Below are 27,580 nucleotides of genomic sequence, written 5' to 3' on the forward strand. Positions count from 1 at the left end.
TACACACACTATATAGTAAGGCATTCAATGTGTTAGAAGAAGTTAACTGCATTAGAACATCACAGTTTAGGGTTCTATAAGTAGTTAAGGGAAAATTAGAAAAACATAGTAGAAAAAATATTTCAAAAAATGTTAAAAATTAGAGCTATGTTCCCCCCACAGAACCTGCATTCTAATAACCATTTAATTTCTACTTTCATTTGTGCCTTGGACACAAAAATAGTGACCACTGGGACTTGGTACTGCAGCAAGAAGTGAAAAGGAGCTGTGGGAACACTATTAACATAAGATTTCCAGACATGAGATTACTGTGTATTCACATTGCCTACATATTATTAATAGAATATATAAGATAAATGAAATTTCTGGTAATTTTATAGTGATTTACAATCACTATTCAGTTCAGATCTACCTTGACACTTTACTAAATGCCAGATTTTAGAAGTTGGGTGGGTGGTAGCTAGGTACTTTGTCCATGAGACCAACAGAGCACCAAATAAATTTGGGTATTTTTAACTATGAGATAACATACCATATTACTTCTTCATCTCCTCATTATGTGATAATTCCTACAGAGAGCATTTTCTTTGGTGTCACTCAGCCTGAGAAAGCCAATCACTCTTCACTTTGTGTGGTTGGGCAATAATTGTCTTTGATGGTGAGAGAAAATATACAGCATGAAGTAAAAATGCACCCTGAGAAACAGTTTTAAAAGAAAAAGAAACTACATTACAGTCATGAAAATAAAAATATGTCTACCTGCGAATGCTCTGGGAAGATTTAAAGTAAGATAAGAGGAAGAAGCATCTGACCACTTCTTACCACCTCCATCCCCTGAGGTCTGGTTCAGATTTTTATCTTCACCAACCTGAACTCTTGTGTGGTCTCCTGACTGTTGTCTCTGCTTCCAAACCTGCCTTCTATTACAAACATAGGAGCCACAGGGATCCCGTGAAAATATAAGTCTAGTCATCTGACTCCTCCATTCAAACCTAGAGTGGCTTTCCATTCACACAGAGTAAAAGCCAAATATTTAGGATGACTATGAGACTTATATACCTCCCCCCACCCACCACCCCGAGTCACAACTGTGCCTTTGCTCAGTCTTGCCCAGCCATGCTGGCTAGCTGGCTTTTCCTTAGATCCCCCAGACAGGCTCCCACCTCAGGCCTTCACCACCCTTGCTATTCCCTCTGCCAAGTCTGCTCCTTGTGACTTGTTCTCTCACCTCCCTCAGGTCTGCTCAAATTTCACCATCTGAGTCAGGCCTTCCCTGACTTCCCCATTTATATTTTGAAAAGCAGGGAAATCAATAGTGACTGTAACATTACTTAGCATTCAGAATTCTCAGATGATGGTAAAATATAAAGTTCACTCTGCATAGCTACAGTATATTCAGTTAGGCTACTAGGTTTAACCCTAAGAGGAGCAGAGGGCAGTGAAACTTAAGGAGAAAGAGGAGGAGTAGACTCTTCTTAAGGACTGACAACATGTCTTTCTGGGCCACTGAATAGATTTCGAAGTAAACTCTAAGTATGTATTGATTGCCTGTTCTGTGGGACTTGATGCAGGAGTTACTGAGTTGGGTAAGAGATGACAGGACCCAGGTTTTAAGTTTGAGATGATCTACCAAAAGAGATTAATCAAGTACTCAAGAGAAACAACAGTAAAATAAGTAGGAAATAAGGTGTTCCTTCTAAGTGAAATACAGATCTTCCTCAGCTTACAATAGGTTATATCCTACTGAACCCATTGTCAGTTGAAAATATTGTTGAGTCAAAAATTCGTTCAATACACCTAATCTACAGAATGCTATGGCTTAGCTTAGCCTACCTAATCATGCTCAGAAACACATTAGCCTACAGCTGGGCAAAATCATCTAACAAAAAGTCTACTTTATAATAAGATAGAATAATATCTCATCTAATTTACTGCTATTGTACTAAAAATGAAAAACAGAATGGTTATTTGGGTACAGAATGGCTAAGTGTATCAGTTGTTGACCCTCATGATTGAATGGCAGACTGGGAGCTTAGGTCCCTGCCACTGCCCAGCATCATGAGAAAGTATCATACTGCACATTGCTAGCCTAGGAAGAGATCAAAATTTAAATTTGAAGTATGGCTTCTACTGAATGCATATTGCTTTTATGCCATTGTAAAGTTGAAAAATTGTAAGTGAAATCATAATAGCTCTGGGACCATTTCTATAGCAAACCATTTTCTTTTTGACCAACTGCTTCAAAATTTATCAGATTATTGAACTAGAATCAGATCGAGCTTTGATGGATCATTACAATGACAAAAACTGCAACATTTTCTGTCCGGGGTTCTAGAATATTCTATTGAATTAAATGCAGTTTAGATTTAAAGTGCCTTGATATTATTCAAAGTTTTTCATAGATAATGCAATATTAGAAAAGGTAAATGGACTATTTCTATCTTTGTGCGCACTATGATTAGTGAAAGCTGATTGTGAGACATTTTTAGTATCTAAATATAACATAAGATGGTAAGTTTTAAAAATAGACTTGATTATTCTCAGGCAGTGGCTGGTAAGGGTAGAAGATGTTGTCTGGAGTTGATTAAATAGTGATAGGGGTTCTGGGTCACAGGCAAGAGATATAGAGTGCCAAATACATTTGTATAAATTAAAAAGTCTTATATTTTCTGGAAATTTAGCTTGTATATTTGCAAAGCCATTTGAATTATCTGCTTTATGATCTCCCTTTCATGGGCATAAAAGAACTTCAGTTATTTACAACACCTGTTATATTATTTAGATGATAGTTGGGTCTCAAATGCATATTAACAATGTATTTTAATTAAGGGATGAAAACAGATGTCACCATTAGCAAATATAATGGGAAGGAAATTACATCTTGTCACTTGTCTTGAAATGCATTCCAGAATGGCTTAGAAAATACTGTACCTAATGATGGCTGACTAATTCACTATACTGTGCAAGTAAAATTCAGGAAGCTTGTATTTCTCTGCTTTTAAAAAAATGAAAAAGAGGAAACCTTTGTGGAATACATTTCTTAGTCCTCAGATATTTAATTCAGGCTTTAAAAGTAGGATATTTTCTGGAGCTGCTTTTAAAAATCTGAACTCAACCTAGACACTTTATTTCATAATTCTAAATCCTACTTACATATTGCAATCCATTAAATAATGTTAGATGGCACAGAACAAAAACAGATGCTTTATCTGATTTTCTTTCACTATTTTCTCTGTACATTATAAAAAAATAGCTAACGTTTTATAGAGTACTTGGTAACATCCACACCTCTCTAAGTGCTTTACATATATTAGCTATTTTAATCCCCACAACAATCCTGTAAGTAGGTTGGTATTATCATCTCTATTTCAGAGATGAAAAAAGTAGAGTATTAGGGTGTTAACTTGCCAGCCCACAAGGTTAGTAAAAGGAAGATCCCAGGAAAGAATATTTGGCCCCAGAACCCTTGGGCTCTGCTGACTTCTCAAGTATTGCTATGTATGTGGATTAAATCCAAAACCAAAGAAATATGTTAGTACTCTTACTTCCTGGGGGCAAGAAGCTAGTAATACATTTCCTTACTCTACCTAGAAGAGAATTGACATGTCTTCATTAACTCCTCTCTAGGGAGAAGTAGATGAGATAGCACCTTTGATCAGACAAGACAGGGATGATACTGGTGGTATCATAGAGAGCCTGGTAGCTGAGATGGGTAATCACTAAGCTTGACCAACCAAAGGTTCTGTCCATGGAGGCAGAGTTGTTAGATGCCTGCAAATTATGGAACATTACACTTCTCATTTCCCCCTTATGGCTCTGTGATTTCTGGGAAACAGAGCATCTTACAGAGCTTCATGGGACTGTTCATATTTTTTTAAAAAAGATTTTATTTATTTATGTGACAGAGCACAAGCAGGGAGAGTGGCAGGCAGAAGGAGAAGCAGGCTCCCCTCTGAGCAAGGAGCCTGATGTGGCACTCGATCCCAGCATCCTGGGATCACGACCTGAACCAAAGGCAGATGCTTAACCCAGTGAGCAACCCAGGCATACCTAAAGGAATTATTCTGATCAAATATTACAAGTGTAAGATAGTGATCTTTTGTCCAAGTTACACAGAAAGGTCCCCTTTAGCCACCACCTCCCAGATTATATTTTATCATTCAAATGAATAAGCAGTAAAAGTTGGTTAACTCACTAATGAGAATACATTCAACGTGCATAAATTTATTAGATATTAGAAGTAAAAAGAAACGACTTTTTGACATATTAGAATTTTTCTATATATCATTCATTCTTCCACCATTTCAGAGTATTTAGAATACATATATAGCCTAATGATATTAGTCTTTTTAAAAAGATTTTAGAATCTCCTTTTTTTCTTTCTTTTTGTATGAGTTAGCAATGACCATTTTAAAAAGCTGACAAAAGATTCAGACAAAATTATGTGTATTCTCCCTAGTGAGCATATCTCCTGGACTTTCCACAAAACAAATTATATCAGCAGGCTCACCTTTCTCTCTTCTATCTTGTAAGGATGACCTTTTATCTCTTTATCACTGGTCAATTGATAGATGATCTAAGTAGCTCATACTGATACCTATATGCCTGGAAATCCTGACAGTTATAGCTGCTTCTCAAAGTTATCAGCTAAGTGTACTCAGAAATTTAAAAGCAAAGTGCTTTATTTTCTCATATATTATCTATGTGTACATATAATAATAGCTGACATTTATTGAGCTTTTACCATGTGCTAGACACTATACTAAGCACTTCACATTGATCATCTCAACGAACTCCCCACCCCCAATCCTATGAAGTTGCTATTATTATCACCAATTTGTAAATGAGGTAACTGAAGAATAGAGTTTAAATAATTTCTTCATAGTCATGCACTTAAATTTTTGTATTTAACCCCTTCCAAAAAGCAATTGTGAAATGAAGTTGGTTTGATTTTTTCCCTTCCCCACAGTAATAATACATAACAAGTCTGGTGAAAATAAGGTTTATAGCATGTTGTATAGGCATGAATTGAGTACCTAATGCTTTGGCTATATCATGTAGACACCACTTTCTTTGAAATTGCCCATCCCTAGGTCAATTAACATGATCAAATGACACATCCTGGAAAAGTACACGTGGAATATAATTAGATGTATTTAATATTGATCAATTACATATTTATGATGCAGATAGTATCAACATTACCTATTAGATTATTTTCTTAAAAACTGACTTCACTTCTTTCTAAAATTTCAATACTATTTAATCTGCTACTTTATAGTTTCTGTTCTTTTCACTTGATTTTCTTCTCTTGAACTGTGCTGTGAACGAGATAACCTGCTTGTCAGGTATGAAAATGATTCCCTCTTGTGCCAGATTTTCAATTTTAGACCTCTGATAGATCTCAAATATTAGAAAGCAGTGCTACTATTCCATAATTTAGAAGCAATATATCAACGCCTAACACACAAAGCTTCTACACATGCAGTGTCTCACAGAACCCAGGAGCACAGTGAAGGTGCATTTTGGGAGATGAAGTGGAGCAAAAATTTAAATGTGTGCTAGTGGGCCTCTGTGTCCTGAAATGTCTTCCTTTAATGCTTACTCAGAAGTGGCCTCCTATGGTAAATTGAAAACGGAATTAAAAACAAATGCTTGACTGAAGTAACAGGCTATAAAACACTAAGAGCTAATCATCAGCTATGCTCTTATTTTTCCTAAGTGTCATCTCTCAGTGCTTTCAGAACACTGTTGGATGCTGATTGGATGAACTACATCTTTAACAGTGCTAACTGGAAGACAAAATAAAAAAATAAAATATCTGATAAAACCTTTTATATGTAATTTTTTATTCTTTTTTCTTTTTTAAGATTTTATTTATTCATGAGAGAGGCAGAGACACAGGCAGAGGAAGAAGCCGGCTCTCTGTAGGGAGCCTGATGCAGGACTCAATCCCTGGACCCCTGGATCACACCCTGAGCCTAACAGGCAGACACCGTTAGGCTGTCACTCACTGTCTGTTGAGGCAGACACTCAACTGCTGAGCCACTCAGGTGTCCCTAATATATAATTTTTAAAGACCCACATAGAATGAGGGTCCTCCACCAAAGAGCAGAAGTTGCACCACTTTATAAATTTCTTTTTTGTTCTTTTACAGCTACCTCTGAAAACACATTTTTCTAATAAGTTATATCCCCCTGCTGATTCAACCAATTTTATTTAGAACATTAGATATTTTAAAGAAAATAGTTTAAATAACTACCTAAGAACTCAGTATAAAAATTAAAATCTTTAGTGCCATCTGCTGGACATTTGTAATAAGTAGAAAGTATACTGTTAAACTACAGACTAATAATGGTTTTAGACAGAAACTGGAACATATTTTCAACTGTAGTAATTTAAAACATTATTCAGTAGTATCTGAGATAAATTTCTGAATTAATGAAATGTTTACGAAATATATAATATTTATAAATATAACGTTTTTGTATATTCAATATGTTTTATTATAGCCTTTTATGGCAAAAATTTTTATAGATTTTATTTTTAGAGCAGTTTTAGGTTTACGGAACAATTAAGAGGAAGATTTCCTCTTTTTAAAAATATTTTATTTATTTATGAGAGACACAGAGAGAGAGAGAGGCAGAGACATAGAGGGAGAAGCAGGCTCTCCGCAAGGAGCCCAATGTGGGACTTGATCCAGCATCCCGGGATCATGCCCTGGGCCAAAGGCAGACACTCAACTGCTGAGCCATCCAGATGTCCCAGGAAGATTTCCTCATAATTACAGGGATTTCTTATATGACCCTGCCCCTAAACATGCATAGCCTCTCCCTTTATCAGCAACCTCCACCAGTGTGGCACATGTGCTGCTACAATTGATGAACCTACACTGACACATCATTATCACCCAAAGTCCATAGTTTACTTTGGAGTTCACTCTTGGTGTTGCACATTCTGTGGATTTGGACAAATGTATAATGGCATGTATCCACCATTGTAGTATCATACAGAGTTGTTTCACTGCCCTAAAAATCCTCTTTGCTTCATTTATTTATCCCTCCCTGCCCCTCATTCCTATTATGTTCACTTAAGAAACCTACAAATACTTATATGTATATATTTGTAATTCATAATATTGTTAAGTTTTTTTTAAATGGTGGATATCAAATTAAGTTATATGGCAATATTTTAAATTTTCTGCATATTTTTATATAGATTTCTCTCAGGTTTTACACTTATGATTAAAATTTAATTATGTGATGAAGAGTAATTTTATCAAGCATGATGGAAGATGTATGGAAAAAAATGCCTTTATTTTCAGTAATGTCTACTGTACCATAGTCCCCAGATGATCTGCACCAGGATCACCTGGATTGACCTTTAAAAAGTCAGGGTCCAGAGACACCTGGGTGGCTCAGCTGTTAAGCGTCTGCCTTTGGCTCACGGCATGATCCTGGAGTCCCAGGATCGAGTCCTACATCGGGCTCCCTGCATGGAGTCTGCATTTCCCTCTGCCTGTGTCTCTGCCTGTGTCTCTGCCTGTGTCTCTCATGAATAAATAAATAAAATCTTTAAAAAAATAAAAATAAAAAGTCAGGGTCCTGGAATTTATCCCATATCTACTGAATCAGAAGCCCTGTCAGTCCAAGAACTTGCATTTTAACAAAGCCCCTTCAATAATTTTTATACAGTTTAAGAATAGCAAGGAGACATCCTTCACAAGTCAACTTTTAATTCCTTTAGCCATATTCAAATGAGTATTCTGAAGGTAGGAAAATATAGTAGAAAGTTGAAAATAGAGGATCTAATTATCACAAACCAGTTTTACAACCTTATAATAATGATTCTAAATTTTATAAATGAGAAACTTGTACACAATCATTTTCAAAGTCTCTCCTCCTGCGTCTTTTATTTTCCAAAATATTTCCATTTAAAATTGGGTTTTGGAATCTTTTCTTTATATTTTCTCATTCTGAGAATGGAGTTTGAATGATTCCAAATTAGTGAACCCCAAGTCTGAGCAAAGAAGTAGGGGGCTTAGGTTTCAAGCTTATACAACTAGGTTTCTTAAATTTCAGGAATAATTCACAAGGTTTGAAAGAGAAAACAAAAGTGACATTTCAAAGAAAGCTAACATGGTCATATGGAGAAATAGCATGTTATATTCCTACAGATTGGTGTTAAGTGAAAAATTAGCTTAAGTAAATTTAGATGAACAAATTTCTGATAATTTAAAGTTCTATAATACTTGGTAAGAGTTCAAGTTGCATTAGGAAGTTCAAGGCTGAAAAGAAAAAACACACTGTTGTAAAAGTGATTTCACCTATATCACACAAATTTGCAATTACAATCAGTTCCTTTTGAAGAATATTTCATATATATGTCACAAATCTGTAAACAACTAATATTTAAAATAAAAATAAATGTGGGACATCTGGGTGGCTCAGTCAGTTAAGAGTTTGTCTTCAGCTCAGGTCATGATCCCAGGGTTCTGGGATAGAGCCCTACACCTGGCTCCCTGCTCAATGGGGAGCCTGAGTCTCCCTTTCCCTCTGCCTGCAGCTCCCCCTGATTGTGCTCTCTCTCTCAAATAAATAAATAAATAAATAAATAAAATATTTAAAAAATAAAATAAGAACATACGTACAATATAATTTGAAAAACCACAAAAATATATTGACACAATTTTTTTTTTAATTTTATTTATTTATGATAGTCACACAGAGAGAGAGAGAGGCAGAGACACAGGCAGAGGGAGAAGCAGGCTCCATGCACCGGGAGCCCGACGTGGGATTCGATCCCGGGTCTCCAGGATCGCGCCCTGGGCCAAAGGCAGGCGCCAAACCGCTGCGCCACCCAGGGATCCCATATTGACACAATTTAACCAAGATTACTTGTTCTTCTAAACAACAAAAAACTATTTAGCCATTAATAGCAAATCATAAACCTTCCTTAATTTTGTGCGTAGGGCCTAGAAAGTTACATTTTGTTAAAACAAATCAAGTTTTATGTTTGTGATCAAATTACATTAGGCTTTGAAAAGAAAAAAAAATCTCTAATGTGGGCACATGATCCCACAAAAAGACCCACAAAAAGACCATTTTCTGACATTTATCAAAAAGCCTTCAATAAAGTAATAAAATAAGTAAAACTCAGTATCCTCTTATGTTATGTATGTTGTTTTCTTTGTACCCCCTAGCGACTCAGGCAGTGTCTGTTGTACACTTGGAGCTCAATAAATATTTGTCAAATTGATGTTTTTAAGTCTAATGAGAACTGTGTTTTATACAATCTACAATCTACAATTTTATTTTTTTTAATTTATTTTTTATTGGTGTTCAACTTACTAACATACTGAATAATCCCCAGTGCCCGTCACCCATTCACTCCCACCCCCCGCCCTCCTCCCCTTCTACCACCCCTAGTTCGTTTCCCAGAGTTAGCAGTCTTTACGTTCTGTCTCCCTTTCTGATATTTCCCACACATTTCTTCTCCCTTCCCTTATATTCCCTTTCACTATTATTTATATTCCCCAAATGAATGAGAACATATAATGTTTGTCCTTCTCTGACTGACTTACTTCACTCAGCATAATACCTTCCAGTTCCATCCACGTTGAAGCAAATGGTGGGTATTTGTCATTTCTAATAGCTGAGTAATATTCCATTGTATACATAAACCACATCTTCTGAAAGAAATTGAGGAAGACACAAAGAGATGGAAAAATATTCCATGCTCATGGATTGGCAGAATTAACATTGTGAAAATGTCAATGTTACCGAGGGCAATATACACGTTTAATGCAATCCCTATCAAAATACCATGGACTTTCTTCAGAGAGTTAGAACAAATTATTTTAAGATTTGTGTGGAATCAGAAAAGACCCCGAATAGCCAGGGGAATTTTAAAAAAGAAAACCATATCTGGGGGCATCACAATGCCAGATTTCAGGTTGTACTACAAAGCTGTGGTCATCAAGACAGTGTGGTACTGGCACAAAAACAGACACATAGATCAGTGGAACAGAAGAGAGAATCCAGAAGTTGACCCTGAACTTTATGGTCAACTAATATTCGATAAAGGAGGAAAGACTATCCATTGGAAGAAAAACAGTCTCTTCAATAAATGGTGCTGGGAAAATTGGACATCCACATGCAGAAGAATGAAACTAGACCACTCTCTTTCACCATACACAAAGATAAACTCAAAATGGATGAAAGATCTAAATGTGAGACAAGATTCCATCAAAATCCTAGAGAAGAACACAGGCAACACCCTTTTTGAACTCGGCCATGGTAACTTCTTGCAAGATACATCCACGAAGGCAAAAGAAACAAAAGCAAAAATGAACTATTGGGACTTCATCAAGATAAGAAGCTTTTGCACAGCAAAGGATACAGTCAACAAAACTCAAAGACAACCTACAGAATGGGAGAAGATATTTGCAAATGACATATCAGATCAAGGGCTAGTTTCCAAGATCTATAAAGAACTTATTAAACTCAACACCAAAGAAACAAACAATCCAATCATGAAATGGGCAAAAGACATGAACAGAAATCTCACAGAGGAAGACATAGACATGGCCAACATGCATATGAGAAAATGCTCTGCATCACTGGCCATCAGGGAAATACAAATCAAAACCACAATGAGATACCACCTCACACCAGTGAGAATGGGGCAAATTAACAAGGCAGGAAACAACAAATGTTGGAGAGGATGCGGAGAAAAGGGAACCCTCTTACACTGTTGGTGGGAATGTGAACTGGTGCAGCCACTCTGGAAAACTGGGTGGAGGTTCCTCAAAGAGTTAAAAATAGACCTGCCCTACGACCCAGCAATTGCACTGTTGGGGATTTACCCCAAAGATACAAATGCAATGAAACGCCGGGACACCTGCACCCCGATGTTTATAGCAGCAATGGCCACGATAGCCAAACTGTGGAAGGAGCCTCGGTGTCCAACGAAAGATGAATGGACAACTACAATTTTAGATGCACAATATATGAGAAGCTTTTGTAAGAGATGCTGATAGATAGGTAAGTGGTAACAAAGGGAGAATCACCCCAGGATGAGGAACTGGACTATATCTTATGGATGCTATTTTAGCAGTGGATTGACATAATCGATTTACTGTGTTATGATCACTTTGATCATTCAGACCATATGAAAATGAACTAGAGTGAGGAAATCTGCTGGCCAGAGCCTAGTTAAAAAGTTGACAAAACAACCCAAGTGAAGAATAATGAGAGCCTTCACCACAGGTGGTAGATTTGTGCTAGGCATCTAATCACTACAAAAAGAGTTTTTGGTTTGTTTGTATATGTGTCTTGTATGTGAGTCTGAATTTTACTTTGGTTTGCTTTTTTACTAGATGCAATGGACTGGACAGCTACATATATGTGGACATAACTTTTTTAGGGGACTGCATTTATCAAAAGAAATTTCCTGGTGGAGGCAAAATGCTCCCCAGAGTGTTCACTAAGTGTGTGTTCAGTACATGAATTAAGAGAGAGAAAATATGGTAGGAAATCTCCGACACAGGTATTGCTCACTTAATCAGAGGATTGTAGCTGAAGTGGAAGACTGATTCTAACAACTGTCTCTAGGGAGTTTATGAAGAAGGCAGGAATCTCAAAACTAAATTTCACAGATTCTCTTGCAGCTTGATTTCCTGATGTGATTTAGGTTCCACCAGTCAGATGTACTTGTATGAGACCTGAATTGAAACTGAATTAAATGGAGAGCCAGGGCAGCATGCAGGACAACCATTTTGCTGGCCTCTCTGGCAGGCTCAGAGCTGCTGTGGTGGTGGTTTTCAGATCAGAATGGATGAGCTGACATGGTAGGATTCTAACACCAGCAATATGGGCAGTGGCTTTCTGATCCTGCAACATCCTGATCAAGGAACTTTGAGTCACTGGTTTATGCTTTTGTTTTAAGAGTGATTCCTGAAGATCAGGCTAAGAACTCACTTCGATCTCCCTTCCAACAATTTTATAGCACCAAATTCCATAACTTGATATTGTTGCTTAAAAGGCTGTGATGTGATTTCCAACTCAACTCTAATATAAGGGACTATTATTTCCAAGCATCATTACAAAAATTTAGTCACCACTGGAATGCAGTGGAATTTTACTGCTCTTCTGTTATAGAGTAGAATCAGAGAGATGATTTCATTAAAAAGGGGACAACTGTGTTTTGAGACCAAGAAACCATTTTTTTTTAACCGCACATATGTCTTCACAGTCAGTTATGTGTGATTACTAGACTGTCATTCATTAGAACATTAAAGTGGGTACTTATTTGCTGATATATAAAGACTCTAAAAGAGAATTTAATTTCAGCTTACATTTTTGAGAAGTTTGAGAACATTCACAATTGTGTTGTTTGTGATCAAATTACGTTAGGCCCTACACCTGGCTTTCCTATGTCTTTGCTGGAGTACTTCTATTAACATTACCAAATGCCATACTTTTAGTATTCAGGAATAGTCCAAGTTGTAAATCACCTAGGGAAATGTTTTTTTACTAGCTACACCAAAGAAATCTCCCTGATTATTTTACCCAGAATGGTTACTCTCTGTGGAACACTTTACTTCCATTCCTTGGAATGGTATATGTTCCATAATAGTCACTTGGTATATGTTGCCATAAACTGTTAATTTATGTTTACATATAACTTACTTCCTAAGTAGGCTGTACCTTTACTGGAATAAAGAACTGTGCTTTAGAGTTGAGGTTAGTGTGAATTTTTTGACAGTAGAGTATGGTGTCAAAATCTTTTAAAGCAAGCCTCCAACCTATTGGCTAGCAAAATGTTTAATGAAATTAAACATTTCATTCATTGTCAGGTCTTTCTCCTGGACATCCCCAGGTCTATTGGAGACACTTAAACAATCTAACATTTTTTTTTTAAAGATTTTATTTATTTATTCATGATAGTCACAGAGAGAGAGAGAGAGAGGCAGAGACACAGGCAGAGGGAGAAGCAGGCTCCATGCACCGGGAGCCCGATGTGGGATTCAATCCCGGGTCTCCAGGATCGCGCCCTGGGCCAAAGGCAGGCGCCAAACCGCTGCGCCACCCAGGGATCCCAACAATCTAACATTTTCAGAAGAGCTCTCCTGGCTTTAGTCTCCATGTCACTAACTTCATGGAGCCTATATTATGCTCTGTTTTATGTGTCCTGTGCCAAGGTTGGGAAGGAACATGGAAGCCATTCTTACTGTTTTTCAGTACCCATGCCTTCTCACCATTGTATGCACATCCCAAAGTAATTCTCATTTTAGAGTGCTGTGCTTAAATTACCCAGTCTCTGCCCCTCCTTCATTTTAGGGAAAGCTCATATCTTCCTGCCTGCCTGCCACTTAGGCTCTTGAAATTGCAAAACACTAGCTTCCAAACCCCTCCTATTCTAGGCAAATCTAGTGTAGACTTTGAAAAGAAAAGCCAGGAAGAAAGGTGGTTTGTCTCCTAGCTTCTGGCCATTTTGGGGATGGAGGAAAGAAAAATACAAAATATAAATAAATGAGGTACTATGCCAATTACAAAGATTTCTTTGCATTCTATCATTACTGGTCATTTAGCAACTTGCTGTGTACCTTATTTATAGTAAGTGATCAACAAATCCTTATTAATAGAGAAGAATGTCAATAATTTTCTGTTTAAATTATTTTGCACTTACAGAATGATGTTTTTAGACATTTAAAGAATGATATTTAGATTTTTAGGCATTCATCTTTATTTCTTTCAAATATGCCATTAATCACTGAACAGCTTGTTTACAACTAGAATCTTGGAATTTCTTGAGTTGAGTACACAGGTGTTAGAATAGTGCAATGATTATTACAGTGACACAACGAAGGAAAAAGTCGCATCCTGGGAGAAAGCCAAAGTTTTTGTACCAATGCTTTTCTTTTTATAATATTACATATTTTATAACACTCCATTTTCTGTCTAGATAATTTAAATCTGAGATTTGTGATCATATATATTGTCAACCTTACTAATCAATAAGGATATTGTGTTAATTCTAAAATTCTTAAATATACAAATAAATTTCACAAAAAAATTTTACATTTGCAGTCCTGCATTACTAACATTTACTGGCATTTATAATACTGTATAATAAAATATGTATCTCCATTTATTATTCATAATAGAACACTGTCACATATTTGATATGGATTAAGGCATTAAAACATCAGATACGAAAAGTAAATATGCTGTTTATGGTTTCACTACTAATATCCTGATTCCAAAAGCAAAATTTATTATGAGGACAACATCTTGACAGAGTGAGATATCAGAATAACATAAGGGGAATACAAATTGAGAAAAGGGAATTAAGCTTGATTTTTAACCGACAGCTTAGAAGATCGTTGCAGAAGCTTACAGAGTAAGTAGGTTTTGAAGAAGTGAGAATAATAAATGTCATACCTTCCTCCTTCCCTCCTTTCCTCTCTGCTTTTTCTCCTTCCTTTTTTTCTTTTATAGTGTCTGCTGATAAAAAAGGAACACAGTGGGAAATAAATTAGAGGGGTCTATAGGTACTTTGGTTGGACTTTTTCCTTCAGTGAGGAATAAGGGAGTCCTACCTGTAAAGAGAGGAAGAAGCCTATGACAAAAATAATTCTCTCCCTGTGGGAATGTCCAAACAAGTAGTGTAAACATGGATTGCTGCCAAAACCAGGAAGGAGTTTTAAATATATATGAGAAGAGTATACAGATATGAACAGGCCACCAAGGGATAGCTTCTAGGAGGATGTGAGTGATGCTTGTGTGGATGGCCTTATGAGCTGTGGAGCAAACACTTGTCAAAGAGCTGCCCCAGACCCCTTAGGTACATCTCTCTAGGAGAAGAACACTGTCCCCTGGCATTTGCCATCCTTACAAACTACTCTGAAGGCTGTTTTTCTTCCAACTGGAAGAGAGACTGGAAGAAAACTTCTCCCCTAAAATGTCCCATGGAGAAAGTGAGAACCTAGAGACCTCAGTGTCATACCTCAATTGAGAAGCCTTATCTTACCAACCTTCTTGCCATGGACTAGTGGAGAAGGACATGTTGCTGCCTGCTCACCTGTCGTGTCCTGGGAAACCCCATAGCCTAAGCTGCACAAGCATTTGTTCAGTTGGGAATGGACACTGAGTTCATAAATCACCAAAATAGTATTTTGAGTCTTTTAGGAGAACCCAGTAGCTTGAAGCAGTTTGAGAAAAGAGAGTTTGGGAATAAATACTGTACAGGAGTTGAAAACTAAATGAAACTATTAGTGAGCAGAAATAACAGGTCTATGGAAGTTTCATGGCCTGATTTCATCAGCATAGCTTTATGTTTTTCCATAGTCAGCTTCTGGTCATGTACCATCAACCAGTCATAATCACAATGTGACGTTTCCTGATAATAAACTGTCCTGCATTCAGAAACATTTCATTTGCAAGTGTCATGCTTTATATGGGCTCAGGTAAGACCTGAAGTATGCGAATTTTCATGATATATTCAGGTGGGAAGGAAAAACACAGCCCTCTACAAAAATTAGTTTCCTCATCAATAAGATTGGAATTTACTTCATAAAGTTATCATATATTTAAACATATGCATTTCTTCTTTAAATTAATTAGGCATAAATGGTGAGCTCTATTGTAGATTTCAATGTTGTCTCATATATATTGTTTTTCTCCAATTCTTTATAGCACTCATTTGTTATTTAATGATATTTGATGAGATAGAACTGATTTTTTCCTTTTTTAAAATATGAAATACTTCATACATGCAAAAGCATATTGTATAACATAAATGTAAAATATAAAGACAAAGAATAAAACATACAATATGCACCCACTGCTCAGCTTAAGAAAGAAAACATTTTCAGTTTTGAGGTCCAGAGCTTGAAAAATTTCATATCTGTATGCAAAAAAAGTCTTCTTCCACTGAGCACAATAAATATGTATGAATAAGTACTGTACTCAATAAGCTTAACAATTTTATTCTACTGGAAAAGACGTATACATATAAATATGCAAAGTTGTTAATAATATCTAAATATACTCTATCATTTATTTTTTGTCTGGCCTGTCAATTACAGAGAGAGACAGATTTATAAAAGTATACTATGAAGGTGGATTTCTTTACTTTAGTAGTTTTATCATTTTTTGGCTTTATACATTATTATATGCAATTAGGTTTAGAATTGTCTTGTACGAAATGAAATTAATACTTTTTAAAATACCTTTTTATCTTTAGTAATGCCTTTTGCCATAAATATGATCCCAGTTTTGTTGTTGTTGTTTTCCTTATTCTTTTATGGGGATGTATTATTTTTCATTCTTTTCTTTTAAATATCCTTTACAGTTTAGTTATATCTCTTCTAAACTTCATTTAGCTAAATCTTTAAAAATCTAACATGTTGGCTTTTGTCTTTTAATGATGCTGCAGTCCATGACGTTACATGTACTGTGTGGCTCCTGAGGTATTGGATTATTTCTACCATTGTGTGCCATAATTTATAACTGTCCGGCTTTGTGTGTGTTTGTTTCAACTCCTGTCCTCTATGGGTTGACTGTTTTCTTGTTCCGTGTTTTTCCCTCTACCAGTTTGGCAATCACACACTCCATTTCAATTATTTTTGGTGGGTACCTAACTACAACATTATTTTGCTCACTTGTATGAAAGTTAAAAGTTATGTTCTTGGTCCCAGAACCTCAGCATTGTCACAAAGGCAGTGGTCTCTTCAGGGCCACTCTCCTATTTTATTTTTCTCCTTTGTGGATCTTCATACTTCTTCCCCAACTCAATAATTAAAAGTTCTTCTTTTAGATATCCTATCTGGTATTTTCAGTGTTTGATGGCAGTAAGTTTTTTCAGGATATATGATTCTCTGTATGAACTTGTTTTTTCTCAAAATGGACTAAGAGAAAATATTTGTATATGACTTTTCCAGTTAGCAAGTATGTATTGACTACTACCCAGAGGGTCTATGTCTTAACTTTCTTGGTAAACTCTGCATTTTTAATACTTTTGACTGTTTGGTAGAGGAAAGATGTCATATATAGAAATACTAATAGTATACAATTAAATATATACTGTAAGTGACCAAATAAAATGCTATGTGATCATCACAGAGCAAGTTTTCATCTCAGTGGTCAGTGCCCTGCATGTATGTATTATATAAAAGGCTCTTTTTGATTGGGCCCTATAGGATGGATAAAAGTCTTCTATGTTTGAATTTTTTTAAAAAAGATTTTATTTATTTATTCATGAGAGATGCAGTGAAGAGAGGCAGAGACATAGACAGAGGGAGAAGCAGGCTCCCCACAGGGAGCCAGATGCGGTACTTGATCCTAGGACTCTGGGATCATGACCTGAGCCAAAGTCTCAACCACTGAGCCACCCAGGTGCCTGCCCCCTCTATGTTTGAATTTAAAAAAAAAAAATGGATTTTTAAATAATTATCCCTCAGTATAGAGCATATGCTAAATCTAGAGCTGACAAACTGGTCCACAGGCCCAATCTGGCCTACTGTCTGTTTTGGTAATAAAGTTTTATTGGAACATAGAGCCACATTTATTATGCTTATTATTTACATATTATCTATGATACTTTCATGCTACAATAGAGTTGAGTAGTTGCAAAAGAGACTATACAGCCCAAAGTCTAACATATTTATGGTGTGGCAGAAATATTAAGTCTGCCAACACCCATACTAAATCATATACTATATTACAAAGTAAGTTTATAGGGAAACTTTTTCCTTAGCCTGGCTTTCTCATTTATATTTACTTAAATAAATTTGATTTGCTGGTTTTCACAATATTTATTCATGCACTCTCTCTGTGCTTAGAGTTTATATCTGTTTCTTTGATTGGAGGTATTTCCTTGTTCCCACTCCTTAATAATTATTTTCTTTAATAGAAGTCTTAAGATTTCCAATGCTATTTTGTAAGTTTACTTTTGAAATAATAGATGTCCATGGTTGTTTTCTACCAACTTGAGCCTAGATTAATGGTGCTTAAGGAATAAAAAATTTAATGTATGAAATAACTTCACTCTTCAAGTCAATCAGATATGCTTGATCACTGTTTCTTTCTAGGAACTGAAATTGGCTAGCCTTTAAGTCGAGAAGGGCTTCAGATTCTAAACTACTTTATTTCCTAGAGCAAGTATGATTGCTTTAATTATGGGAATTAAATAGAAAAAGTGTCAGTTGGCAAAGCAGGAGAGAGAATTCAAAATGTTTAAAGTAATCGTTAAAATTCTGTTCAAGAGGTGTTGACATTAAAAGGAAAATAGAATGAAATCTCAGTACTTCAAACACTACAGTCCTAACAGTTAACTTTCGTGATTCAGTTTCCAGGGAGTACCAGTTCCCACAGTTATCTTAGGTGTAGAGAATCAAGCTAACTGCCTATATTAACTATAGCATGTGTGCGTACTCTGTGTCCAAGGAAATAGTCACATCCAGCATGCTCACTTGGGTGCTCAGATGAATTTCCCAGGGGTTTCTCCTTTGTCATAATAGCCAATACTGTTGGTTAGGCCTGGGACAACTCTTTCAGTTCTCATTTACAAAACTAAGGCATTCTTTTACTGGGGGATTCACTGAATGTCATAGTATTCTGTATAGAACAGCAAACAGTTTTTATTTGTAGCAATCTAAGATTGGGGGATTTGGGCTGATGGGGAGAGGAAGAGACTTGAATCATATTAAGTGTGATCATTCTTATGGGAAATGGTTTATCTCAACAATTTTGGTTGCATGCGTTAAATAGAGTGGTAGTAGCTCTCATACATATAACCTGAAAGAGATCAAGGAAAGTTGGAGTATGTAAAAATCTGAATATTAGCAAGGTATAGTTTAGGACTCTTTTTTTTTAAGACTTTATTTATTTATTCATGAGAGACACAGATAGAGAGAGAGGCAAAGACACAGGCAGAGGGAGAAGCAGGCTCCATGCAGGGAGCCCAACGTGGGACTCGATCTCGGGTCTCCAGGATCATGCCTTGGGCCAAAAGCAGGCACAAAACAGCTGAGCCACCCAGGGATCCCCTAGATTAGAACTTTTCATGTGATGTGGAAAGACTAGTGAGCTCAATTATAATGTATAAGGTAACATTTTGTATACTGTATGAAATCAGACACTGAATATATAAATAATCTCCAAGGAGAGGAGTAAAGGAAGATATTCTGTGGAAGACAGAAGCATAGCATTGTAATTTAAAACAGTATTTTTCCAAGTATACATCATGCTCAAATAGTGGGCCATGGAATCAAGTTGCTACGACAAAGTTTTGTTTTTTTTTTATTAGTAATCACTATTAAACTTAAAATAGAATGAGATAGAATATGCCAGAGTACATCACATATAGTTAGACTAAGGATTTTGTATAACTTTTGCTTCAGTTGTATACATACATGAGTATAATTGTAAATTGTTGAGTTCCCCAGTCCAAATACTTTGAAAGCCACATGTTTCAAAGAAGCGGAGGCATAGAGTGGATACATGGATCCCACTGTTGTGATCAAAACAGTGATTATATAGAGTCTATTTATATATGGTTCATTGCTGGTAAGCACAGTTGGAACCAATGGAACACACGCAAATACATTTTTTACTGTTGGAGGTAAGATTAGTGGCAAAAATGCCTTGTATGTTTTGATTTAGTTCAAATAGCTATACCACTGTTCTGTTAGGAAAAATTGCTTTTGTTTTTTGTCTTCCATCATTTACTTAGTTTGCTACCATTTTCTGTTTTGCCCAGGAGATTGCATCAACAATTTGAAAGCTATAAAGAACAAGTGAGAAAAATAGGGGAAGAAGCACGACGTTACCAGGGAGAGCACAAAGATGATGCTCCGACTTGCGGAATCTGTCATAAGACAAAGTTTGCTGATGGGTGTGGCCATCTCTGCTCCTACTGCCGCACCAAGTTCTGTGCTCGCTGTGGAGGCCGCGTGTCTCTGCGATCCAACAACGTGAGTGTTCCCTGAGTGTGCAAGGCACTCTGAGTGCAGAGGGAAAAGCAGTGCACCTCCCAAGCAGAAAACACATGCATGTTAGAAAGCACACCTGGGAATAAATGTAGACGTTCATGTTCCCCGTCCCCATTTTCTGTTTTTCATGAGGTTCCTAGTAGTGGAGCAGTGATGAAAACAATTCATAAAAAGGTATTTTCCATATGTATCTCAATAAACAATTCCCATTCAAAACCCACAGGTTATCTGTGGGAGTAAATTTTCTGAGGAAGGTAGTAAATATATATTTAGTATCATGAATTATAAAACTCTTGCAAGTAATTATGCCCAGTTCTTCTTGTAAAATGAAAGAAAAAAGTTTCATTTCTGCAACTGCTTCAGATTGAATGAAAGTAAAATATAAGTTAAACTGCATGGCATTAAAATTAAACCAAGATAATATGTATGAAGCAATGATGAGCTTCTGTGAGAGTAATTTCCTATTTATTGTCATAGTAAAGTAATGTAGTGCTAAGTTTCTCTAATGGAAATTATTTGGATATTTAAAGAGTATGTCAAAACATACTCTTTTAAATTGGGGGGATTTTTGCACTATTTTCTTCTCTATTTACTTCTCTATTTAGTTTAATCCAATGAAGTTTCCTTGTTTGGCTTAATTAAATAAGAGCTGGTCTTCTGGTAAGCCAGTGCTTTAAATATACACAATCATATTTAGTCCTCTTAAGTATGATTATTGATGAAGTTCTAAATAAATTCTAATAATTTAGAATACATTTTAATGTACTTTATTATAATCCATATCATAGTACAGTAAAAGTATTTATAGGGATGTCTGGGTGAGTTTTCTTTGATATAGATCTGCAATGTAGTACAGAACAGTTAAGATTATCATGTACCTGAAGAATTCCCAGTATTTCCCTAAGTTATTTCCTATATTATTTAATTACATACGCAATTTAACATAGTACAAAGTTATATTTAAAAATAATGTGGAAGCTGTAAGTGCTTTTGATATTTTCCTAATTGAGAAAATCATAGTCAAAATCAAAATCAACCTCCCTATCACCATTGTATTCATTGGTAGTGTATTTGAATTGCAAGTAGGGTATTCTAAAAATCTCTTCCAGTGGAATTAAGATATTCAGTAAAATAGATCTATCGTGTATGTTAAGGTGAGCCCACTGTTATCTTCGTGGCCTTGGGAAGATAATTAACTTCTCTGAACAACAGCTTCTTTATCTATGAAACTGATAATAATAATTACTGTATATGATTATTATGATAATTAAAATCTAGGTCTTTATGATATTTATTTAATTTTTCTTTAGGTGCTATTCTGATTAACAAATAAGTTTTCCTCCTAAAAGTTCTTTAGTTAATTTTCATATGTTATGTTAAAGCTTTTTAAAACAACTTTGGGTTAAAATACCACCTGGCACATAAAAAGGTGTACAAGACCTGTTTGTTAATTATCCCTTCTTTAGTGTTCTTAAGTGCACTGGTTTGAAATGAATTCTCACAGATGAGACCTGGGCATGATAGTCAAAGTATTTAACAAACCATTTGGTATAGGGGTACTGTCCAATTCGAAAGGTATGGGCAATAAGTAGTAGTGTGCAAATCAGCAGAGTGTAACTACTGACAGAGAACTTACGTTGTTGAATGTTTTTAACTTTCTACTTATAGGTTTGAGGAAAGTTGACAATACAGTTAACTATTGATATATTACAATTACTTGGGTTAAACTCATATTTAAAAGAAATTGAGCTAAGAGGTACTCTGCTTTGGAGTAGACATCCAAGCCTAATGTGGTCAATCTGTCTTTACTAAACTCATCCCATTTGCAAAAAATATTCAGACGAACAAAATAAAAGAAAGCACTGCTTTAATATTTAATCAAAAATATATTCATAATAATATTAATAGTAATTAAGATTTCTTTCTGAATAATGTTTTAAATATACGTGTAATAATCCAAGTTCTAAAAATTTTGGAAATTATAGTACTCAATTTTTGTATCTTCTTATATATACAGGATCTGTATGTATTCATTTTCAATGAAAGCTTGAACAATGAATACTTTGGGGCAGAGTAAACATTTACTTTTTAAAATAACTGTGTTTTAACAGTTTAAAATAATACATGATTGTTCTCTTTAAATCTATTTATTATATATGCCTTATTTTTATTTTTCTCTTCTTCTTTTTCCTCTCTTTTTGCTCTGCTTCCTTGGATGCTTTCCCAAAGGAGGACAAAGTGGTTAGAATCCATGCTTTCTTTTTTATCATTTGTTATTATAATGTTGTGAACTTTATTAAGTGAATGTTTCACCTAGTCTTGCTAGTCACTATAATTTCACAAAGAAAGTATGTCCTAGGAAAAGCTCATCCCCTGTTCTCATGGAAAACAAATAAATAAAATGAACATCTAGGGGCATTACAGAGCTTTATATTAATAGGTAAAGTATGGGTAGTTTGAGTTCATGGGAACAGTGATGTTTTAAGTCATTTATAACTTAAGTCATTGTGAACCAATTTGTCCTCTTAGCTTTCTGAGTTTTGATGATGATTCCATCTGCAATATGGAATAAACTCATTGGAAAAACAAACTCCAATAGGTTGTACCTTTCTCAGCACTCAGTAGATGCATAGGCAGGTGATTTGAAATTTTATTGCAGAAGAAATTGAATATACTGGTTTAGTGCCAAGAATAGGTCAAATTAAAATCAAAAGCTCAAAATAAAATGATTTTTCTATGGAACACAAGTGGCAGAGTTGTCCTACTGAATCACATTTTGCCCCCTTTTTCCTCTCTCATGCATAGAAATCACTCCCTAGGGTAGTAAAAGGTCACTTTTCACTCTTACCAGCTATAGAAACCACAGAGGCTAGACTTATGAAGATAGGATCCAATTGGAATGTTCAGTCAACCTGTCTTTTGTACGTAAACTATATAGTTTCATTTGGTGTAAATTACAATTTCCCCAAAGCTCAGTAACTTCCCAATATGAGACTGTGGCAATGAGTATTTTGGGTTCAATATATCAACTCAGCTGCCTTTCAACTGTTTTAAAATTTAAATGATGTATACTATAGTGCATACATAGCAAGCACGACATTAAGCTGAACATTAATATTTTAATGTTGATACTAATATATGTTCATCAGTTTTTTTTCTCTGAGAAAAGAATCAGGTTGAGAATTATATAGGATAGTTAGTTTTCACTAAATGTGTTTGTCTGCACCATTGGTGACATGTGAGATCATCTTAGGGGTATTATTTTAACATATTAATATACTGTATTAGAAAAAATATCAAACTAGAATATCACACCTTTGGTTTAATGAATATTACTTTGAGTTAATCTGCATTTGAAATGTAGATAATTTTAAATTACTTTAAAGAATAAACATTTAAGTAAATAATAATGCTGGTGCTTTATAGGCCTGGTGGTATAAGGCTTCAGTTACTCTTCTAGGGCTGGGCAGACTCATTGTCGCTTGGGCAACACTTCCCGTAATGGTAGGTTTTTTTGTACTTATTATGATTACTGACTGTGTAATGAGAATTCAGGTACATTTTGTGGTTCTCAGGCTAAAAATGGAGTGGAAAGACCTATAAAATACAATCGCTTTCAGTTATTTTCTTTAATTAGAATGCTTATATCTACCACTTATTTTTAAGTACCAAAGTACTTAATTATGACAAATCATAATTTCATTGAAACCCTTTTCAGTCTGTTGAAGTTGTTCAAGTAATTGCCATTTGAATCCAAGGAAACTGAAACCAGATTTTGTTTTAGTTGAGTTAAAGAGAATAACCAAATAGTAAACAAAGTGCTTGATTGTTGGTTCTTTTCCTATTTCTCTGAGCTCTTTTATTTTTGGTAAAGAAATGATAATTTATAGTGTATGTGTTGGTGTGAGTGGAAAAGGAAGAGGAATAAGGGTAAATAAAATGTTTCTAAAAACAATCTACATCTTGGTCAATAAAATAATAAGGAATTTTGCTTAGTCTGTTAAATTGGTGAATAAATATGACTAAAATACTAATGTGTATGATATGAAGACCTAAAGATAGCTAACATATAAACATGCCTTTTATTAAGTCCAGCAAAAAGTATTAATGATCATATTTTTTGCAGACTGGCAGTTTTTTATTTTAAAACTTCACTCAGCCTGAATCACCTCTTTTAATAACTTGAAGGATTATGTACTTGCTTATAAGGAAAATGGCTGTCATAATCACTTTGCAATTGACACATGTGATAGCTTATAATAGGAGAGCGTTTTATATAAATGCATACTCTCATAGGTAGATTATGGTTACTTATTTCCCTGAAAGCTCTCTTCCATGCCTAAATATATAGGAATAGTGTAGAATTCCTCACAGTTTGTTTAAATTGCTTTTGACTTTGTTTTTACTCTCTATTTGGTGCTGGAGTATGAAATTTAGGTAACTCCTTTGATAACATGAACACTTTGTTGTTGGTAAATCAGCTTCCTTGAATCCTCCAAGTTAAATTTCTTTGGGATTTCCCATAAATTTTCATCAGTATTTCTTTTTTGGTTGGGTGAGAGGGATTGTTTTACAAATATAGAAACTAAAAATGAACTTGCTACACTTCTAGTTAATCTTTATTTTCACAAAAAGTGTCAGGTTTTATAAGTTAAGAGTGTAAAAAAAATAAGTTAAGAGTATTTTATAGAAAATATCAGCAATACCATGAAAAACAGAATCCTACCATTTTCTCATTCTTCTCAAATGTGAAAACTGCACATGCCTACCTTTAAAATATCATGTGTAAAAAAAAACAGATAGACAATAGATAAAAAAACAAGCAAGTTAATAAAATCAACCATTTTAAAAAATGACTTTCATGATTGTACTAAATATTTATTTTTATTATAAAAAATCTTCTGAGAGTTGTCCACATTTAGTCCATGTCATGACAAAGAATATGATCATAGTTTTCAAACTTCATTCTTTTGAAAAAGTGAATGTTAGAGTTTGCCTGGGCTCACTTTCCTGTTCTTGATCTTTTGGTTGTTGTTGTTGTTGTTGTTTTTGTTTTTGTTTCATTTTGTTTAATCTGATGACTGCTTTTTTCTGCAAGAATTGTTCTCTTATTCTTCCCAGAAAAATAATACAGGCCTAAAGTTTTAAAATACAGACATATAGACAAACATTTCAATAAGGAGATGTTAGGGTGCCTCAGAGGAGAACTTTGAATAAGCAATTTAGTTGATTATATTTCTTTTTTTTATTTTTAAGATTTTATTTATTTATTCATGAGAGACACACAGAGAGAGGCAGAGACACGGGTAGAGGGAGAAGTGGGCTCCATGCAAGGTGCCCGACATGGGACTCAATCGTGGGTCTCCAGGATCATGCCCTGGGCTGAAGGCAGGTACTAAACTGCTGAGCCACCCAGGCTGCCCAGTTGATCAGATTTCTCAAGGTATTTCTTATGTTGTTGTGCTTATCCTTTAGGGGAGTAACACATCAAGTTGTAAAAACTACTGTTAGGTAATTCAGAAAGTTGTAAATTTTTTATTCCAAATTTGTTTTAGGAATTCACTGTACTATTTTTCAAGGGCACGAAATCTTTTTTCTTTTCCTTTTTTTTTTTTTTTTTTGGTAAGTGGATGTAGAGCCCAACATGGGGCTTTAACTCAAGACCCTGAGATCAAGACCCAAGTTGAGATCAAGAGTTGGACACTTAACCTACTGAGCCACCCATGGGTGCCCCATGAGGCATGGAATCTTAATCTCTTGCTCTTAGCATTACCATTTAGGAATGTTTGCTAATATTCAATAATCATTAGGAATTTTGTAATCCAGTTTTGCTCCACCCCAAAATCATTATTTAATGCACTTATAAAACTTGTTTCAGGAAATTGCAATTTCACAAATCAATGTTAAATACAGATGCTAGTACAACAAAAGGAGTTCCACTCGAGTATAGTAAAAATAGTCCCTTGTAGTATAAGGAAAAGAGCTGCAGAGAAACAGCTTTCAGGAAGCTAAAGACTAAACCATGGGTGAATGCTCTGGTTTTTGTGAACATAAGTTGATAAATTTCTTGTTTATATAACTAAGAGTTGAGTTATTGAGTCATTTAATAGCTCTATGATTAACATTTTGAAGAATTGACAAATTTCCCTAACAGCCATACAGCAATGTTTAAGGGTTCCAATTTTTCCACACTCATCAATACTTGTTATTCTCTGTTTTGTTTTGTTTTGTTTTGTTGAGCCATCATGTTGCACGTGAAGTGACATGGTATCTCATTGTGCTTTTTATGAAACTATTTTTAAGTGAAAATAATCAAACTGGCTTGATATCTCTAAGGAGTCATTTTGATTTTGTGGATTTAGATTCTTACATAAAAATGCTTCCACGTTAGCAATTTCTTGAGAAAGCTTTTTTTTCTTAAAAGGCTAGCATATTCATAGTATCAGAAATTCAGTTTCTTTCTTCTCTAGAGATTATGTCCCTTATGTTAGAATTATATATGTACTTATTAATCTGTATGAATCAGAACAGGAGCTCTGTCAAATCTAAGATACCTTAGAATCTAATATCTGCTGTCTAGACTAACTATCCCGAGGTTGCACAACACAAGTAAGAGATTTTTTTTATTGCCATTTGACTGGTTTTTAAATATGCAGAAAGAACTAGCAGCTTCAGCAGATTTACCACTCAGCCACAGGCCCAAAATTAACACACAAACTGAAGCCCAGAATGTAAAGGACTATTTTTTTACTGTGTACAAGATATTTTCTTGAGTGATGTGAGCTTTTAGTAGCATGTAAACAGTTATACAAAAAGACTAAGTAACAACCAGATTTTTTGTCATCAGCTACTCAAATTTCATTATATCCTTGATGTCTGCCATCCAACAGATTTCATTAGCAGAGAGATTCTCTATTATTGTTGCTACTAGTGGGGAGTATATTATTATTCACAACTAAAGCCAATTTTTGTGTGATATTACTAAAGCCACTCTAGCTCTCTTATGGTTGCTGTTTACATGGTATATCTTTTGACATCCTTTTGACTTTACCTACTTTTATCTTTGAATCTAACATGTGTCTCATATTAATAGCATATGCTTAGATCTTGTTTGTTTGTTTGTTTAAAAGACAGCCTGACAATCTCTGCCTTGTGATTGGATTTTTAATTCATTTGTATTTAATATTATTATCAATATGATCGTATTTGTCTCTTATTTTCCTTTTATGTACTTCATTTTTTGTTCCTCAGTTCCTTCTTTACTGCTTTCCTCTGCATGAAATGAGTCTCTTCTAATCATGTTTTAATTATGTCAGTGATGTTTTTCAATACATTTTCTGAGTTAGTAGCTCTAGGGTCTCCAATATACATCTTAACTTATAAGAATCTAATTTTACACTACCTTACTTCCAATAAGAGATATAAATACTAATTCTATATAGCTCTATTCTCCTTTCCCCCCTTTATGTACTATTATTTTAATAAATTTTATGTCTATATATGTTAAAAATTCAATAATATATTTTTGTAATTATTACTTTATATAATTATATAATCTTATGTATTTTAATGAAGCTGAGA

The 27,580-nt window shown here is 34.9% G+C and overlaps 1 protein-coding gene across 36 annotated transcripts in view; it reads left to right on the plus strand.

The window, feature by feature from the left end:
- Window positions 1-27,580, plus strand: part of RIMS1 (regulating synaptic membrane exocytosis 1) — a 477,898-nt gene that overhangs the window by 181,659 nt on the left and 268,659 nt on the right. For 34 of the 36 annotated variants that reach the window (XM_035697447.2, XM_035697450.2, XM_035697433.2 and 31 more), the window contains 2 exons: window positions 19,768-19,981; window positions 22,229-22,240. In XM_035697447.2, coding sequence (XP_035553340.2) covers window positions 19,768-19,981; window positions 22,229-22,240 — 226 coding nt within the window. The remainder of the gene's footprint in view (window positions 1-19,767; window positions 19,982-22,228; window positions 22,241-27,580) is intronic. The other 2 variants (XM_035697432.2, XM_035697434.2) reach the window with 2 other exon arrangements.

Source organism: Canis lupus, chromosome 12 (genome assembly GCF_003254725.2).
Source record: "Canis lupus dingo isolate Sandy chromosome 12, ASM325472v2, whole genome shotgun sequence".
Lineage (NCBI taxonomy): Eukaryota > Metazoa > Chordata > Mammalia > Carnivora > Canidae > Canis > Canis lupus.